This window comes from Oryctolagus cuniculus, chromosome 18 (assembly GCF_051225735.1).
Source record: "Oryctolagus cuniculus isolate XC-2025 breed Fujian yellow rabbit chromosome 18, ASM5122573v1, whole genome shotgun sequence".
Classification (NCBI taxonomy): Eukaryota; Metazoa; Chordata; class Mammalia; order Lagomorpha; family Leporidae; genus Oryctolagus; species Oryctolagus cuniculus.
The window spans coordinates 22,030,201-22,049,929 of record NC_142884.1 but is presented as its reverse complement, the minus strand read 5'-3'; the positions used below and the strand labels follow the sequence as shown (position 1 = coordinate 22,049,929).

The following is a 19,729-nucleotide window of genomic DNA, read 5'->3' as shown; positions in this document are numbered from 1 at the left end:
AGCATTTCTTCACCTCCTTTGGGGCCCGGGACCGCTGCTTCCTCCTCATCTTCCGCCTCTGGCAGAACGCGCTTCTGGAAAAGGTAGCCTTGGGTGAGGCCTGGGCTGGGGCGAGGAATGGCCCCCCGGGGACCCCGGCTCTTTGTGGGCACCAGGTCCTGGGCACCTGCAGCTTCCTACATAGCCGCCACCAGGGGGCAGGCAAGGGTTCCCGCCCCGGACCCCTGAGCAGAGTCCATGGCAGAGAATTGGTGTGAACCACTCACGGTTCGTCCCCAGCGCTGGGGCAAGGGAACCCCCCAGGTGGAAACAGGGAGGGCGGACGTCATTGCACGGGTCTGCCACCGCCGGCCATGGCTCCGCTCCTCCAGCTGTGCCATGCTGCCCGGTGTCCTGCCATGTCGGGGCTCTTATCCCTAGGGGTAGCTCCAGCCATGGCTGTTCCCAGGAGCAAAAATGCCAGAGGACCCCATTCAGGAGCCTGAGAGAGGGACAGTGCAGGAGGTCAGGCCCCAGACACAAGGCCTGGAGGGGGCTTCCTAGCAGATGGGTAGCGAGGGGGCACTGGATCTGGCGCTAGAAGTCATGCTCAGGCTGCCCCCTGGTGGTAGCCAGAGGAACTGCTGCGGCTCAGGGATGGTGGGGCACCTGCTGGAGTGAGGCCAACCCTACCCCCTGCGTGCCCAGACGCTGAGTCCCCGCGAGCTCTGGCACCTGGTGCATCAGTGCTACGGCTCGGAGCTGGGCCTCACCAGCGAGGACGAGGACTACGTCTGCCCCTTGCAGCTGAACGGTCTCGGGTGAGTCAGAGGCTGGGGGTCGGAGGAGAGCCGGAGGGGCTGCCTGCAGTGCTGGGTGGACTGAGGTGGGTGTCCAAGGTCTGGGAGACCCTGGAAGGTTGGGGGGGGTCGCAAGCATCCAGCAGGGCTTCCACGTCCTTTCTACAGCAGCCCCAAGGAGGTGGGAGATGTGATTGCCTTGAGCGACATCGCCCCGACCACAGGGGCTGCTGACCGCAGCCAGGAACCAAGCCCTGTGGGTTCGCGCCGAGGCCGCGTCACCCCCAACCTTTCCCACGCCAGCAGCGATGCCGACCATGGGGTGAGCAGAGAGGATGCTGGGGCCAGAGTGGGAGACAGGGACAGACAGAAGGTTGTGAGCAGGAGGGGAGGTGGGCGGGGGGGCAGGGAGTGGGCTGGGGGGTGAGGAGGGTGGGGGTGGAGGAACAGGTCAGAGATGGGCCGAGTGAAGAAGCAAAAGGGGCAGGAGGTGGGGCGATGGATGCGGTACGCACAGGACAGACAGCCAGGGCAGGCAAGAAAGCCTCACGTGCAAGTATCTAAAATGAGAGGCGAGGTAGGGACCAAGGGGAGCCCTCACCCGGTGGGCTCAGCTGTGAGTCCCTGCCCGGGGAGGCACAGGGCCCTCGGCCGGGACGCAGGTGGGCAAGGCTGGACGAGGCCTCTCTCTGCAGGCAGAGGAGGACAAGGAAGAGCCGACGGACAGCCAGCCAGACGCCCCGTCCAGCCAGACTGCCACTCCGCTGGCGGAACCCCCGAGCACAGAGCCCACCCCGCCCAACGGGCCTGCCTCCCTGGGCCCCTTGGACCTGCTGCCCAGTGAGGAGCTCCTGACGGACACCAGTAACTCCTCCTCATCCACCGGGGAGGAAGGTGAGGCTGCTTCCATTACCGGCGACGTCGCTCACACCGGTGACGTCGCTCCCTCCGCCGGCTCAGGAGGCTGAAACCCCAAGGGCTGGGGCGCGGGAGTGGGGTGGAGGGGCGGACTTGTCCAACCCCAGCCACCCAGGTGGAAGTCTGTCAAACTGTCAGGCACACAGCTGCCAGGGTGAATAAGACGTAGACCTGGGAGGGCAGGGGCCTGGGTTCAAATCCCGGTCTCCTCTCTGGTCCTTGTCTTCCTCATTGAAAAATGATGTTAGCCGTGACAATGGGGTTGTCGCGTTGCCACGTGTAAATGGGTGCTGCACCTGTGTCAGGCTGAGAGGCCACAGCCTGGCCCCAGGCACACCTAGCACCGACCCAGCAAGCTTCTCCCAGTGCCTGCGGCAGCCGCCCCGGGCTTGGCTCCTATTGGTCCGACTTGGAGAATGAGCCAATCAGTGCCTGAGAGCCGCAAAGGCGCTCACGCCCACCCCGTCATCACCGCGACTCCCATTGGCTGGGCCTGGGGGTGTGTGCTGCTCCCAGAGCCGGGCCGTGGCGCCGGTGGCTGGGCCCTGGCGGGTGGCGGGGAGCCGGGTCTGCCCCTCCACCGCCAACGCCCGTCCCTTGCTGGCCCCCAGCCGACCTGGCCGCCCTGCTGCCCGACCTCTCGGGCCGGCTCCTCATCAACTCCGTCTTCCACGTGGGTGCTGAGCGGCTGCAGCAGATGCTGTTCTCAGACTCGCCCTTTCTCCAGGGCTTCCTGCAGCAGTGCAAGTTCACAGGTCAGGGGGCGGGGCCTGGCAGAGGGGCCCGGGGCACTGCTGAGGGGCGTGGGCACTGCTGCGCGGTGTGGCGCTGCCTCCTCCCTGCTGGGAGGGTGGGGTTCCGAGCTTGCTTCAGTGACGGGGCCCATGGTGACGGTCCTGCTGGGCAACAGGAGGGGGTGTGCAGAGGAGCAGCAGGCGTGCAAAGGCCCTGGGGCTGGAGGCAGACGCTGGAGAGGCCCCTTGGGGCCAGCCCTGTAGCGTGCTGTGGGTGAGGCTGCAGCCCTGGTGCGGAAGCAGCAGAGGGACCAATTGGAAAAGCAAGAGTGCTTGGTGTCCTGGAAGCCATAGAATATTCTAGAAAGAAAAGGCTTAGGGTCAGGCTTCACCAAGCTACTTCTGAACCAGATGTGGAGACCAAGGCCAGGCACCCCGGGGCGGGGGTGGGGGTGGGCGGCTGGGCAGGAGCAGCGCTCAGGAGAGCTGGGAGCAGCCGACAGCAGGGGAGGTAGGGCCAGGGCTCCAGTGGGGCCATCCCTGGGAGAGGGTCTCAGAGGGGCAGGTCTAGGGAGATAGCAATGCGCATGTGGGGCCGGGAAGTGAGGGGAAGCTGGGGGCTTCCAGGTAAAGTGTGTAGGGGGGTGGCAGGTCCCTGGGTCAGGTGCTCAGGAGCGGAGCCAGGACTGGTCCCAAGGGGGGAAACTGAGGCTGCATCTCAGGTTTCAGGCTCCTGGCAGGCAGGTGGTGCAGAGGGCAAGGCGGGACCAGAGGTGGGGTCTGGGACGCACGCCCCAGAGAGTGGAAACCGCAGCACGCGGGCACAGCACTGGGGAACGGCCACCTCACTCTGCTCCTCCCGTCCGCCCCCAGACGTGACCCTGAGCCCCTGGAGCGGGGACAACAAGTGCCACCAGCGCCGGGTGCTGACTTACACCATCCCCATCAGCAACCCGCTGGGCCCCAAGAGCGCCTCTGTGGTGGAGACACAGGTGGGCCGGGCGGGGCCGGGTCGGGGAGGGAGGGCAGGCAGGTAGGACTGCGGCGCGGGAGGTCCTGACCCCTCTGCCCTCGCCCCACAGACGCTGTTCCGGCGCGGCCCGCAGGCTGGCGGCTGCGTGGTGGACTCAGAGGTGCTAACTCACGGCATCCCCTACCAGGACTACTTCCACACCGCCCATCGCTACTGCATCCTGGGCCTGGCCCGGAACAAGGCCCGGCTCCGGTGAGCCGCGCCCGCCCCTCGCCCCACCCCCCACCCCAAGAGCGGAAGTGCTGGGCCCCGGGGCCCCTGGACTCTGGGACCCCTCCCCTCCTCATCCCCGCAGAGGGCGGTGTTGAACCGGGAGAGAGGGAGGGACCCCGGGTGAGAGTGAACACGCGTTCATCGGCTGCCAAGCATCTTGTGTGCGCCCAGCGCTGGGGGAGACCAGACAGACCCTGTCCCTGGGGAGCTCGTGTTCTGCTGGGGAACCAGTTAGCACTGGTGCCGGTGCAGGGCGTGCCGTGGCAATAAGGACTAGGGCACAGCGTGGGGCGGGGCTGGGGGCCCTCTGCAGCCCCGGCACAGCTGGGAAGCGGCACAGCTGGGAAGCGGGCGGGAGGGCTTTGATCTCGGGCTCTGTAAACACGGCCTCCCAGCAGGCAGTGCCTGTGCCCACTACAGGGATGCCTGGTGCACAGTATCCCGAAGACCATAGAAAGCATCAATTCACGACGCGTCCATGACACAGGGAGACACCGTGGCTCAAACGGTTATATTCGGGAGCTCTGGAGTCTGAGCGCCTGGGACAAGAAGTCCTTTTAGGGCCACTACCAGCTGTCAGGCCGGGGGGAAGGGTTCTAAGGCTCACACGCCTTTTTAAAAACCAAACTTGCAGCGAGCAGTGAAGAGAACCCGCCTGCCAGCCCGGGATGTGGTCAGCAGCCCCTCTCCCCTGCCCCACCCCCTTCCCGTAGTCCAGCTCCTCTCCCGGGAGAATCAAGGTTGCTCCCGCCTCTCTGCCTTCGGGTAGGGTCTTCGTGACAAGGGCTGGCGGACTCACAGGCAGAGGTGACAGACGCTCCTGCCCCCCGGTGCCGGTGCTGGGCGAGCCCCTGCAGACCTGGTCGGTCGCCACCTACGGCGGGGGCCCGCTCGGTGCCAAACGCCCGCCACCAAGCGAGAGCAGGCGCGAAGCGCGCGAGGCCAGCAGGGGTTGGGCCGTTGGACCTCGCCCTTGGGCCTCCGTTGCGATGTCTTCGCGCCCTTGGCTCACGCACCCTTCCCTCACCCGCCTGGGGCTGAGCGCTGTGCCTCGCCTCCGAGTTGGCAGCCAGGACACCGCTCTGAGGTTCCGGACTCCGCGCCAAGGGACCCCACGGCGCACGCAGCTGCTGTCCGCGGGCAACGGCCTCGGCGAGCTTCATACCCGCCTCCCGGGGCCACCGCGCTCCAGGTCCCCCTGACTGGCCATGCCCACCCGGCAGCTGCTGCACCGCTCCCTGGCCTGTCTTCCACCGGGGTTTCTGTCTCGCTGCTTAGCTTATGCGATCCAGGAGGCTCCAAGCTCCTCAGTGTTGGGCAGGACTCTCAGATGGAGCCAGCACTGGGCACTGGGAACTCCAAGAGGCTTGGCCATTCCGGACAGCTAAGATCTCTCATCCAGGGTGCAACCTGACCCTCCTCCATCACCACCCCGGCGAGAAAGAAGTTCCCCCCATGAGCTCCGTTCCATCCAGAGTACCTAGATGCCAGCCCAAAGAAGACTGAGCGAGCCCTGGGGAGGAGGAAGGGACAGCCGAAGATGGAGGACGGCCAAATAGTGACCCAAGTGTAGAAGCGCCCATCACATGCAGGCAATGGAGTGTGCCATCAGCATCGTCCGGGGAAGCAACCCGATGCTTTTTCCTTGCTCTGGGGACCTGGGCCTCTGCAGGAAACCTGCATTCCTTCCCACCACCCGGGAGCCACTGGGAGTAAGAAGGCGAAGTTTTCCCCTGTGAGCTCAGGCGTCAGAAGTCGTGCCTTCCCCAGCTCATGGCGCCGGCCCTGCTGGGGGGCTCCTGCCTCTTGTTGTTGTTGTTGTTGTTGTTGTTTTTGACAGGCAGAGTTAGATAGTGAGAGAGAGAGAGAAAGGTCTTCCTTCCGTTGGTTCACCCCCAAAGTGGCCGCTATGGCAGGCGCGCTGCGCTGATCCGAAGCCAGGAGCCAGGTGCTTCTCCTGGTCTCCCATGGGGTGCAGGGCCCAAGCACTTGAGCCATCCTCCACTGCACTCCTGGGCCACAGCAGAGAACTGGACTGGAAGAGGAGCAACCAGGACAGAATCCAGTGCCCCAACTGGTACTAGAACCCAGGGTGCCGGTGCCACAGGCGGAGGATTAGCCTAGTGAGCCGCGGCACCAGCCGGCTCCTGCCTCTTTAGGAGAGTGGTGCAGGGACTTTGGGATCCAGCCACAATGGGTTCAGAAAGTTTAGCCAAGGAAAAGTTCCTGAAGGCCATTGGCCTGGTTCTCCAACCCCACTGAAGACAGAGGAGAGGAAGGGAGGAAGGCTACAGATGTGCTGTCAAACAAAATCTCCACCCACTCCTGCCAGATGCGGGCTCTGTTAACAAAATTCCTCTGCCCCTGTACCAACCCCACGCCATATGCTGATCCTGAAATGATGGGATGAGACACTCAATCCTTATTTTTTTTTCTTTTTGCTGTTCTGGCCATTTCTTTCTTGAAGTTCAGTATTTTTTTTTTAAGAATTCCACTTTCAAGTGGAAATAGAGCCCATTTGAATTCTGGTCTTTTCGCTATAAGTCTTTACTCTGATCTTCAAAGTATCTTACTGTCAGGAGAAATTAAAACTCGGATGTGTTCTGATGGACAACCGAAGACCAGAGGAGAAAGCAGCTGTTTCCGTTTTCTCCAAGTCTACCACCAGCAGGACTGAGTCCTCCACCCCTATGGATATGGAGTCCCTCTCTTTTCCTTACAGATTCCTTGAGTTGCTGCCACAAATTCCCGTCTTCACCAGTGAGCTCAGCATGGCCTCTGCAGTCACTGTCACCAGTGCAGCCAGAATCTGTGGACTCGGCCAAGGGTGATTTGGTAAGCCACATGGAAGCCAATCCCCACTCACAGGCACCCACCTTCAGGTCTCCACGGTGACCCCCTGTGAGCTTCCCCCATTCGCCAGGGCCAGGCCAGCTGGAGCAGACACCCCCTACCAAGGCCACCAGTCCACCTGGTTTTATGCTCAGCAGCCCCAGCCAATTTTTAAAATATATTTTAAAAGATTTATTCATTTGAAAGTCGAAGTTACACTAAGAAAGGGAGAGACAGAGCGAATGAGTGAGCTTCCATCCCCTGGTTCATTCCCCAGATGGCTGCAATGGCCCTAAGGCTGGGCCATACTGAGGCCAGGAGCCAGGAGCTTCTTCTAGGTCTCCCACATGGGTGGCAGGGGCCGAAGCTCCTGGGCCCTCTTCTGTTGCTTTTCCCAAGTACATCAGCAGGGAGCTGGACGGGAAGTGGAGTAACGGGGACTCCGCCGTTGTCCATGTGGGATGCTGGCATCGTTGTCCCAGGAGGCAGCTTTATGCGCTACACCACAACAGCAGCCCCTTCGTATTCTTTAACTCCTTATCCTCTTTGGGCCTACACTAGTACGTTATTGTTTCAACAATAAGGAATGCAAGTGGCTTCTTGGTACCCCACTACCTTTCCCCAAACCTCTCCCGTCCACCCCAGAAAATCCTTGGAAGATGGCTTCTACTTCACCCTCAGGCATGACCTCTCTGAAGGCGTCTGCTCTGAGCCTGGAACTTCTGACCTGGAACACGTGCGGCCTCCTCTCAGCCGGTCCTCAGAATAAAGCACAGATCCCACGTCCATTAGATACAGCGAGGCGTAATTGGTGGTGGCCATATTGGTCCTGTGGTTGTTTGCGGAGAAGCTACTCTTCCCCTCCCTCGTCCTTCTGCGTCTGCCTGCAAGACGATGAGCCCCTCATGCCAGCACCTGAAAGGGTAGGCACGTGTCAGATGGAATGTCAGGGGCTGTGGCCAGGCCCCTTATTGTAGATAAGGGAAAACCAGGAAGCTTAGGCTAAATTAAAAACAAAAATTAAAGAAAGAAAACTCATCGTGGAAGAAAAGAGACAGAAAGTCAGGTCACTTGCCCCCAACCATTCAGCTTTTCCCACGAAAAGGTCATGCTGCTTAGGGCTCAGCCTGGTACTGCCGGATTTTAAAAGTGAACCAGGAGGTCGTGGGCTTTTCAAAGACGCGTGCATCCTAGCCACCGCACTGTTTTGTGACAAGAAGAAAGAAGGGGTTCCAGCCTCGGCCGCATCAGCCCCTAATGCATCTGCCCCAAGTCGCGGGCGACTTCCGCCCCAGCCAATTTTAAAACCTCCCTTTGAACCAGGAACCACCCCTCGGCTGAAATCCTGGGGTCCTGATGGACAGCAACAGAGAGCTACTCTGCCCGGTGTCCTGTTTTCTGGCGCACCTGCCACGGATTCCACAGTCGCCTTCACTCGAGTAGGCAGCCGCTCTTCAGACTGCGAAGTCAGGGTTGGCTTTGACTCTGATGAAACCATTGTGGATAAGCCACACCCATTTCCCAGTAGGCTGGCTTCGCACCTCCCCCTAAGAGCTTTTCCAGCTCGTTCCCTTTGGGTAACCTGGCAGGCTCCGCACAGTGCCCGACTTAACCCCACTGCAGTGCATGTACCCAGTGACAGCTTATGGTTCTGCGATGACTCAAAGGGGAAACCGTGAGCTGGAACAGAGGAACTGACAAAGGCGATGGCAAGAAGCTGACAGAAAACGGAAGTAGGTGACTGAAAAAGGACCAGAACCATCCTGGCCACTTGGTCTAAATAAACAGATTTGACTGGCTTTGCCAAAATACAGTAAATTTAGTTTTTTTTTAATTTGACAGAGTTAGACAGAGAGAGAGAGACAGAGAGAAAGGTCTTCCTTTTTCCATTGGTTCACCCCCAAAATGGCCGCTACGGCCGGTGCTGCGCTGATCCGAAGCTAGGAGCCAGGTGCTTCCTCCTGGTCTCCCATGCAGGGGAAGGTGCCAAGCACTTGGACCATCCTCCACTGCCTTCCTGGGCCACAGCAGAGAGCTGGACTGGAAGAGGAGCAACCAAGCCTAGAACCCAGGACCCACATGGGATGCCAGAGCCGCAGGCGGAGGATTAACCAAGTGAGCCATGGCGCCGGCCCCAGTAAATTCAGTTTCTAGTGAAACTCCAGATAACATGCAGAACACCGCTCAGGCACTCATTTATCCATTAGCAAACTTACTGAGTACCGAGGATGCGCTTGGGACAATTTTAAGTGCAGCATCGATTACAGAAAGGAAAACTTCCTGCCTTAATCGTGCCTACATCCTAGTTGTAGGGGAGAGCACAAGCAAGGAACGTAATCAAGAAGTAGATTATTTCTTAGATCAGCCAGTAACCAGTGCCGTAGAGAACAAAGCAACTCATGGGGAATTGAGTTTGGGGATGGGGAGAAGCATGGGTTTCAGGTTTCACACTGAATGGACAGGGCAAGCCTCACTAAGGTGAGATTTAAGCGAAGTCTAGAAGGCGGCAGTTGAGTGAGACACAGAGTTAGTCAGTGGAAGGGCAATCCAGGGAGCAGTCAGTCATGGCAAAGGCCCAAGGGGGGCCGCTTGGTGCCCTCAGGGAATGGTCCTTGAAGCCAACGGGGATGGAACGGAGTCGAGGAGAGGAGGGGGCTCAGAGAGAGGACAGAGCAGAGGCTGTGCAGGCTTTGAAGGAAGCCAGGAGAAAGCTGCCCCCTCCTGAGAGACGGGGATGTGCGATGGGTAGCTGGGGGCAAGCCCGGAAGCGAGGAGAGCCATCAGGAGGCTGAGGCTGTGGTCCAGAGGAGGGATCGTGGCGGACTTGGCGAGAGTGATGGGGACCCTCTCTGGCTGCTACAGTTTGACTGTGTCCTCCAGATTTCATGCATTGGACACACAGTCCCCTAAGTCATGTGTTCATGGTGTCTGACAGGTGCGTCATGGAGAGGTGCGTGGGCCATGAGATTCTGCTTCTTGAACGTCTTAATTCGCTCATGGACTGAGGGAGCCAGGGACTTTGCAATAACAGCAAACTCTCTCTCTAACTTGCTCTATCTCGCCACGTGATGCCTGCCACCATGACACAGGGAAAAGGTCAGGTGGTGAGCAGTCGCCAGTGCACACTCTGGGCCTGCCCAGCCTCCAGACCTGGGAGTCAGACCAACCTCTGTTCCTCATAAATGACCCAGTCTGTGGTGCCCAGCCAGAGCAACAGAATCCCTGAAGTGATCACAGTTACTAAGCACAGAATCGGGTGGATAAATAGTGTTCTTCATCCTCAGTGAGAAAAAATTCAGGTGCATTTCCTGCCTCTCAGAGGTAGCCTGTGTTCAAGCCCCAGTTTGCACGGGGTCTTTACTGGTGCTCCCACCACCCCTGTCTCCCATACCACAGATGACTCAAGTGCTTGGGCCCCAGCACTCACATTAGAGACCCATATGGAGTTCTAGGCTCCTGGCTTCAGCCAGACCCAGCCTTGGCCACTGGGCCATTTGGGGAGTGAATCAGTAGATGGAAGATTCTCTCTCTCTCTCTGTCTCTCTCTTTCTTTCTCTCTTTCTCTAACTCTGCCTTTCAAATAAATAAATATTTAAAAAACAAATAGAATTAGATCACTCATCAATCCATCAGAGGACAAGGGCCCACTTGCTGGCTGCAGTCCAGGGTTGATTTCCCCCAATATGCTGCAGGATCACAGTTACTGGAACTCTCGCCTGTGGTGAATGAGATGAGCTACATATGTATGGGGGTAATGCCGGCATCAACAAAGGCTCTTGAACTTGAAAAATACATGAGAAATGGCAACTTTAAGGACTGTATAATTGGTTAGTTTTCTGTAACCTCCATAGAATACCTAAAGAAAACAAATGGTCAGACTTTAAAATAAATGAACTCTGAGAATGTTAGCAAAGCCAGAAAGCTCCCTTGTTTAAGGCATTCTCACCCTGCAGCAAGAGAGCAGGCTTCGCTGAAAACTAATGACGAGGTGCAGTTATAATGCAGTAGAGCTTCTGCACTCCTATTCTGCATTCAATTCATGGCCCTGGCAGGTCTGTCACACTGAAGTCAGCGCCTGATACGGAACGAGTTGCACCTTGAGATCTGGGATGTATTTCAATGGATGCATTTGAAAATACTTGAGGGGCTGGCGCTGTGACGTAACGGGTAAAGCTGCCAACCTGCAGTGCCGGCATCCCATATGGCCGCTGGTTCGAGTCCCGGCTGCTCCACTTCTGATCCAGCTCTCTGCTATGGCCTGGGAAAGCAGTAGAAGATGGCCCAAGTCCTTGGGGCCCTGCACCCATGTGGGAGACCCGGAAGAAGATCCTGGCTCCTGCCTTCAGACCGTCACAGCTCCGGCCATTGTGGCCAACTGGGAAGTGAACCAGTGGATGGAAGACCTCCCTCTCTCTCTCTCTCTCCCTCTCCTTCTCTATGTAACTCTGACTTTCAAATAAATAAATAATTCTAAAAAAAGAAAAGAAAATATTTGCACTCCATGATACTGGGCTAACAGATGTGGTCACCACCTCCTTTTGGGAGGACAGGGGCCTCCCTTTATCTGGAGACCATCTAGAAGCCTCACCTAAGACAGAGGCTTCCCAAGATACTGAGGGTTCTTTCTGAGGACAGCTCATGCCTGCCTTACGAAGCAGAGTGGGAGAGTGTGGAAAACGGGAAGAATGTGTAGGTGAAAGAGGAGAGGAGGGAGGGAGAGAGAGGGAGAGAGAGAGAGAAGTGGGAGGGAGGCAGGAAGGGCAGGAGGGGGCGGGGAAGAGAGGGGAATGCTAGCTGCCAAGCACTGAGCAGTATAATTGGCACCACCACTGCCGGACATCCGGGTACAACAACGTGGGGACCCGGCTGCTTACCGTGGCCTGATCAGGCTGAGCATCTTCATTTCCCCTTAGAATTTCCCCGTCACTCTCTGCAAAGTGCTATAAAGGAGCACGGCCCAGGTGACCCAATCTTGCTGATGCCTTCATCTCTATTAGTTTGTGCAGAGATGTTTTCCCTGACAGGAAAAGGACCGAAGCTGCCTCTCCCTGCGTCACTTTATGTCACGGTGTCATTTATTCTCCAATTCAGTGAGGACAGATCCGTGCAGGAACCATCACCGGTGCCAAACTGAAGATACAGCCAACGCAGGAGGGACCTGAGGTTCACCAGGAAGTCAGCTGGGAGATCATGAGTCATGTTTACACGTTCCCCAGATGTCCTGGGTGCTGGCATTACGCAGGTCTGTGAAGTTCCGCAGGTGAGAGTAACAGCACAGAGGACATTCCCGTTCCCCTCAGCACCTGTGAGTTTACCTTCAGCTTCAGATGAACACAGTATCTTATACACAACAGGCTCCTCCCTCCAGTGGCTGGATCTCTGAAAAAAGACTAAAATCCATTCAAATGCAATAATAAAAAAAATGTAGTGTCATCATTCAAACAGAAAAGGACGCATATTAAAAATACAAGGCGGGGCCGGCACTGTGGTGCAGTGGGCTAAGCCGCAGCCTGCAGGGCCAGCATCCCATATGGGTGCCAGTTCTAGACCTAGCTGCTCCACTTCTGATCCAGCTCCCTACTGATGTGCCTGGGAAAACTCCAGAAGATGGCCCAAGTCCTTGGGCCCCGCACCCATGCAGGAGACGTGGAAGAAGATCCTGGCTCCTGGCTTCGGATCAGTTTAGCTCCAGTTGTTGTGGCCATTTGAGGAGTGAACCAGCGGATGGAAGATCTCTCTCTCTCTCTCTCTTTCTCTCTCTCTTTCTCTCTGCCTCTCTGTAACTCTTTCAAATAAGTAAATCTTTTTTTTTTTAAATATTCCTTCTTGCATGAAGAAGTCTATATTAAATCCTTCAACTGATTGGATATGGCCCACCCCAAATCATAAAGGCTAATGTGCTTTACTCAAAGACCATTGATTTCAACGTTAATCTTATCCAAAAAATGCCTTTGCAGAAGCAGCCAAAATATTATCTGGCCAATTACAAAATCAACATGAAGGGAGCAGGCAGCAAGCCCTCTCCCTGTAGTTTCCAGGTTAACGGAGTTCAGAGGGAGATGATCAGTCTACACGTGCACAGCCGCTGTACCTGGGAAAGCCTGCAGAACACAGTGGATGGACACGCGTGCAGAGCTGGGAATCAATTCCAAGGCCGAAGCCTGCTGCTACCATCAAGCAGAATCCTATTCCGTCCCCAAATGTTATTGAGCTGACAACAGGAGACAGTGTGATGTGGGCTTAATAAAAGCTGGGTTGGAAGGCAAAGTGAATCTTACATTTGCCTGAATTCGGCTTTACTGCTACATAAACAAAAAGAACTACGCCGTAAAAGCTCCAGGCAATTCAGAGAAATGTTACTGGAAAAGTAATCAAGAAGAGTAAAAATCCTGTAATGCATGGTAGGACAGAAAGATACATGTCTTTTAAATTTAGGTAATAGTTGTTTAATTAGCCTGATTGTATTTATTTTCTTTTTCAAAGAAAATCTTTTTTTTAATATTTTTCATTTATTCATTTGAGAGGTAGAGTTACAGAGAGAGGGAGAGACAGAGAAAGGGCTTCCATCTGCTGGTTCACTCCCCAGATGGCCGCAATGACTGGAGCTGAACTGATCCAAAGCCAGGAGCCAGGAGCTTCTTCCGGGTCTCCCACATGGGTGCAGGGGCCCAAGGAGTTGGGCCATCTTCTACTGCTTTCCCAGGCCATAGCAGAGAGCTGGATCAGAAGTGGAGCAGCCAGGATTCAAACAGGTGTCCATATGAGATGCCAGCGCCAGCCCCTCAAGAAAAATCTTAAGACTACACAACACTATAGCCTATAATTGTATTTTTATTTTTTAAAGATTTATTTATTTACTTGAAAGTCAGAATTATACAGAGAGCAAAGGAGAGGCAGAGAGAGAGAGAGAGAGAGAGAAAGGTCTTCCATCCGCTGGTTCACTCCCCAGTTGGCCACAATGGCCGGAGCCACGCTGATCTGAAGCCAGGAGCCAGGAGCTTCTTCCAGGTCTCCCACGTGGGTGCAGGGGCCCAAGGACTTGGGCCATCTTCCTCTGCTTTCCCTAGCAGTGAGCTGGATTGGAAGTGGAGCAGCCGGGACTAGAACCGGCGTCCATATGGGATGCCGGCACTTCAGGCTAGGGCGTTAACCCGCTACGCCACAGCGTCGGCCCCTAGCCTATAATTTTAATATCTAATAAAAATTAAATCGCTTTATCAGAGGGCGGCTACATTTCCCTCACATGTTTAGTCTATTATTAGCAATACCAGGTTACTTTACGCCTATTAATATTTTATTGAATAATATAAGTTATTTTGAATAGCTACCATATTTTCACGTTAACGTCAGGACACATTTTAGTACCTATTACAGGATTTTTCGTTATCTCCCAGCTCCGGGTTCCACGGCCAGCGCTACCGGCGCTCCTGCGCCTGCGCACTCCCAGTCCCCGGGGCGCCGGGTGGGCAGTCCTTGCGCGGCCGTTTTACGCCTCTGGACTACATTTCCCAAAGGCCACTGAGGCCAGGCCAATTTAGCTTGGACTACATTTCCCAGAGGCCACCGGGGACAACTAGGACCCCGGATCCCACTGCCGGTTTTTCGTTACTGTAGCCGGGCAGCGAACTTAGGCTAAGGCAGTGCTTGTTCTCTGGGGAAGGGCTTTGCGGACTCCGACCAACCCCACGGGGTAACCAGGGCTTGAGTGAAGAAGACAACAATAATGGGAGGAACTGGGGGACCTCTGCGGACGTGGGCCGGCGCGGGACCCGGACCCCAACAGGCGGCGAGCGCGAGGGCAGGGAGGCTCCGTGGGCTCTGGCGGGGTCTCAGGCGCGGGGGTCGTTGCGTGCGCTCGTGCGCGTGCCCGCGAGGACTGGGTGCCCCTGCGTCCGTTAGCTGTGGAGGTGCCGCCGTGACCTAGGCCTCGGGCTCGGCTTCCAGCCGCCGCGCGGGTCCGCACCGGGCAGTGGGCCCGCGCCAGGGCGGTTACCAAGCCTTCCGGTGATGTTCTCCCGCAGGAGACGCAGAACTACGATTGCACGAGTTCTCTGTCGTGTGTGTGTGTGTTTATCCAGTCACTCCTGTATTTGAGAGAGCGAGGGAGACAGACAGGTCCCCCTTCCGCGGGCGCGCTCCCCAGATGCCCTCAACGGCCAGGTGTGGGCCAGGCCGGAGCCTGGAGCCCGCGCTGCCTCCCAGGGGTGCGCCAGCAGGGAGCCGGTCTGGGTGGCCTCGGGCTGCGGGATGCGGTGTCCCGGCACCGTGCTGACCGCAGCTGACCTTTCTGAGCCAGAGGGGTCTTCAAGGGACCTCCCCCGCGGAGACTGCGCCTCCTGCCAGGCTGGGAGCTTGGGGAAGCAGCGCCCGGCTCCCTTTCTCTCCCGTTGGTTCTGGATGTGAGGCTGTGCTGGGAATGGCCGTGCGCACGATCAGAGCTCAAGACCGTGCAGCTGGCTAGGTCAGGGACGCTCACGTGATGGACTGGTGGGCGGGGAATAGGGTTAGTCCTGAGAAGGGGTACCCGTGTGAGCCCGAGATGTGCACAGTTACGGGCAGTGGTAGTCAAGAAGTGTTTAAGTTCTTTAGGAATCCCATCTAAATATGAGATTTTCTAAGATATTTTGCAAGGTTCTTGTGGGCAATATTTTGGTTATTTAGTGAAGGAGAACAGGGGTTTGGCAAGTTTGTGAGCATCTTTTCTGTAGGCAAGATTCCGTCCACTTTGCATTCATTCTCTTAGTCTTATAACCACCACTTAGCCAGAGTTATGTCTTCCAGAGAAGACTCTTGTTAGTGAATGAGCCTAATTATATTGATAAAGTACAATTAATGGATGTGCATATGAAATTTCTGAAGGCAGAGTTCATACAGACTTGTGAAAAAAATGAGTAACCTGAAGATAGAATAGTTATTTAGGGATGCATTCTCTCCCTCTTTCTTGCTAGCTTGTGACTAGGGTTCTGTTTTGTGTCTAGAATAGATTCACACTAACCACTTATGTTAGGAAGCAAAAGACTCTTAATTCTTAGTTTAAAAAGGAGGCTGTGGACTTCATACCATGCGCATGTGTGCTCCAGGAAGAGAAGAGCACGCCCTGAGCCTCCTGTAGTCTGAAAAAGACCCTCGAGGCTGGCGTGGCTCAGCAGGCTAGGCCACCACTTGCGATGCTGACGTCCTGTGTTGGAGTACCTGCTGCACCTGCAAAAGTAGCAGAAGATGGTCCGAGTGCTTGGGCCCCTGCCATCTGTATGGGAGACCCGGATGGATGGAATTCCTGGTTCCTGGCTTTGGTCTGGCTCAGACCTGGCTGTTGCCACCATTTGAAGAGTGAACCAATAGGTGGAAGATCTCTTTCTCTCTCTGCTTCTCCCTCTCCCTCTCTCTCTCCTTCTGACATTCTGCCTTTCAAATAAATAAATCATTGAAAAATTTTATTATCTCTTAAGGATTATAGCAGTGTTATGTAAAAGCTGTTAGTGCAGGTAAAAGGACTTCTAAAGACCTGTTGTACAAATTACTTTCCCAGTGACAAACTTTGATATTTCCAGCCATCATATCAGAGTGGGGCCTCTTTAGTGTGGGAGAAATTCAAGTGTCAATTCAAGTGTCAGTCTTTTCTGCTTTTTTTTAAGAATGATTTTTTTAAAAATTATTTATTTGAAAGGCAGAGTTAGAGAGAGGCAGAGAGAGAGAAAAAAAAAGGTCTTCCATCCACTGGTTCACTCCCCAAATGGCTGCAATGGCTGGAGCGGAGCCGATCCAAAGCCAGGAGCTTCTTTGGGGTCTCTGTGGGTGCAGGGGCCCAAGCACAGGGCCATCTTCCACTGCTTTCCCAGGCCATCGCAGAGAGCTGGATCGGAAGTGGAGCAGCTGGACTCAAACTGGCACCTTATACAAGATGCTGGCACTGCAGGAGGCGACTTTACCCACTACACCACAGTGTCAGCCCTGTAGAACGATATTCTTAAGGCTGCTTTCTAAATTTTGTGCTTAAAATTATAATAAAGCATGCCAGAGAGATGTGTCCACAAAGAATAGAAGCAACGTTCTTCTTTTGTAAAAATGAAATAAAGGGCATGTAATGTTCTTCATATAATAACTTCAATAATAACAGCTAGCTCATGTTATACAATTCTTCTATTAAGTGTTTTCTGTGGGTTTTCTTACTCTTCAAGAGAACCATATGTAGTGACTGGTGTTCTTAACCCTGTATTAGTGATGAGAAAATTGAGCCTGAGCGAGTTCTTCTATTTTCTCCACTTGTCCTGTCTTGGCTGACCTCACCCTCTCCTGGCACCATGAAAAAAGTTCTGGCTTGGGTGATATGAACTGTTTTTCAACATCCAGAGTGTGAGGGTGGAACGAGGAGAATCTGTCAAGGAGAGCCATGGAGCCCAGTGTCAGACGTAGATCAGCCTCCTCCAGGGGGACCTGGCCGGAACCCTGCAGGCGTCAGCCTCCTCCAGAGGGGCCTGGCAGGAACACTGCAGGCGTCAGCCTCCTCCAGAGGGGCCTGGCCGGAACACTGCAGGCGTTTGCAATTCTGCCTCCAGGAAGAGGTCTGCCCTGCGTGCAGCTGTGAGCAGCTGGGTTCCGTGGGCTTCGACCCCCCCACTCTTCCCAGATTTTGTCTGCAGGTGGTCGTAGCCTGTAAGGAGGCTGACAGGGAGGGACAAGGAGGTTTATTGGCTTTCGTCATCTGTGGACATCGAAGCCTCCTTTTCTTCTCCCAGCTTGGGTTTCCCAGAGTCTGATAGAACTCCAACAGAGACGGATTGGTTCTCACGTTCCTAAAGGCATGGCTCACGTAAGTCGGTGTTTCTCCTTGAAATGCTGGGATTTGTAGGTTACATAAGTATTTTTCATGAATTAGCCTGAAGTGTTCTGCCTAAGACGGCACCATCTAATCACCTACCTCTTGAATTCCTCCTGTTTGGAGGAATGATGCCAAGTACCTGTTTCCTCCTTATGAGACTGTTTTTTTCTAACTGGCGTTCATGCATTCATTGAGTAAATTACAGAGCAGGTACGATGCGGGATGTCTTGCCGGGGGGCTACCATAGGGCAGTGAAGGAGTGAAATGTCCTAGAAAATTGTTTAAGCTCCCCGGGCAGTCTGTGGCTGGGGAGTTAAGAGCCATGGGCTTCATCTGATGGCTTCATTGGACCACACGTCAGACGATTTGGAATTCCCCAGGGACCTGATAAGATGACTGATCACCTTGTTAATAAGATGAGATCTCATGTCAAAGTGCCAGTTTGCGTTCCAGCTGTTCTGCTTCTGATCTAGCTCCCTGCTGATGTGCCTGGGAAAGCAGTGGATCATAGTCCAAGTTTTTGGGCCCTGCCCCCTACATGGGAGACCCTGGATGGAGTTCCAAGTTCCAGGCTTTGGCCATTGTAGCCATCTGGGGAGTGAATCAGGGAATGAATGCTTTCTCTCTTTCCTCTCTCTATTACTGTGCCTTTCAAATAAATAAATAATCTTGAAACAACAAAAAAAGCAGGGGCACCAGTTTGAGTCCCCACTAATCCATGTCCGATCCAGCTCTCTGCTATGGCCTGGGAAAGCAGTAGAAGATGGCCCAAGTCCTTGGGCCCCTGCACCCATGTGAAAGACCTGGCTCCTGGCTTCGGATTGGCGCAGCTCCAGCTGTTTCAGCCAACTGGGGAGTGAACCAGCGGATGGAAGACCTCTCTCTCTCTGCCTCTCCTCTCTCTGTGTAACTCTGACTTTCATATAAATAAATAAATAAATCTTTTTTAAAAAAAGCAGGAAGAAGTGTTGAGAAAGGGATACCAAATAACAATGTGAAAGTATTTTCTTAGATTGACAGAATTAGACCAAGCTGAGACATTTGGTTCAGTGTATATTTACAAAGATGAAATAATTCGCCAACTCGTACTCCCATTCTTAAGATGACTTTTAGGCCAGTTATGGAACTCCATCAGATTCCCAGCTCGGTGGCAGAGACCCAATGACTTGGGCCATCACCTGCTGCCTCCCACAGTGTACGTTAGCAAGAAGCTAGAATTGGAAGTGGAGCTGGTACTAGAACTCAGGTGTTCTGATACAGGGTGTAGACATTGCAAAGTGGTGTCTTACCGCTTCGCCAAATATCCATCCCAATTTTTTTACCCACTTTGTTGAGCTATGACTGACATACAAAAAGCTGTACATATTTAATTAATATAATTTGAAGAGTTTAGGAACCCATGAATCTGATATTTTCCTTCCTTTTTGGCACAAGATATCTGAACTTTACCTGTACCTTCTCTGTCTCACTCTAGACATTGTTTCAAGGATTCCCTCATTCATATTAGTGGATTGACAATGATTGCCCTTTAGTATCCTGATTTAACTTATTTTTGTCCAATGATTTTGTTTGTTGCTTGTTATCAGCCAATTCCTTCTGTATATCAATGGGTTATAGTTTTGTGCTGATTGACATGGGTTGGGCCCACTCTTGAAGAATGTATTAATGTGTACTGCTTGTAACAAACTGTGCTTGTAATAAACTATCATAGACTTAGTAGCTTAAAACCACCCTCAATTGTAGTTCTATAGAGTAGAAGTCCAGTGCAGCATAGCCAAGTCAAGATATCAACTACAGCTGGCATTGTGGCGTACATGTTGAGCTGCTGCTTGTTATACAAGCATCCCATATTGGAGCTTAAAGTCCCAGCTGCTCACTTCTGATTCAATTCCATTAATGTGCATAGGAAGGCAGCAGAGAGTGGCCCAATTGCTTGGGACCCTGCTACCCATGTGGGAAACCCAGCTGGAGTCACTAGCTCCTGTCTTTGGCCTGGCCCAGACCTGGCTGTAGCAGCCATTTAGGGAGTGAACCAGTGGATAGAAGATCTGTGTTCCTCCCCTTCTGCCTGTCACTCTGCCTTTCAAATAAGTTAATTAAGTAAATATGTGGAGAAAAAACTGATATCAACCATAGCTGCTGTTCTTTGGGGCTCAGGGTCCTCTTCCGAGCTCACCGGTTACTGGCAGAATTTATCTCTGTCTGGCAGGAGCCATCCTTCTCATGCTGTGACTATCCTGACTTCCCTTCTGCTAAATCTCTCTGACTTCTTGCACCCCCAGCAAGGAAAAAGCTCTGCTTTGAGGGCCCATCTGGAGTGATCTAGTCCCTATCATAAATCAACTGATAAGTATTTCTTTGCCATGTGATACAACATATTCACTGGCTTAGCAAGTGGGCA

The 19,729-nt window shown here is 54.2% G+C and overlaps 1 protein-coding gene across 1 annotated transcript in view; it reads left to right on the top strand.

Moving 5' to 3' along the window:
* LOC138846506 (protein Aster-A-like) overlaps nucleotides 1-19,729 on the top strand; it is a 406,361-nt gene that overhangs the window by 10,266 nt on the left and 376,366 nt on the right. The window contains 7 exon segments of the mRNA XM_089319501.1: nucleotides 3-83; nucleotides 688-800; nucleotides 948-1,101; nucleotides 1,475-1,673; nucleotides 2,309-2,452; nucleotides 3,305-3,423; nucleotides 3,514-3,656. Coding sequence (XP_089175627.1) covers nucleotides 3-83; nucleotides 688-800; nucleotides 948-1,101; nucleotides 1,475-1,673; nucleotides 2,309-2,452; nucleotides 3,305-3,423; nucleotides 3,514-3,656 — 953 coding nt within the window.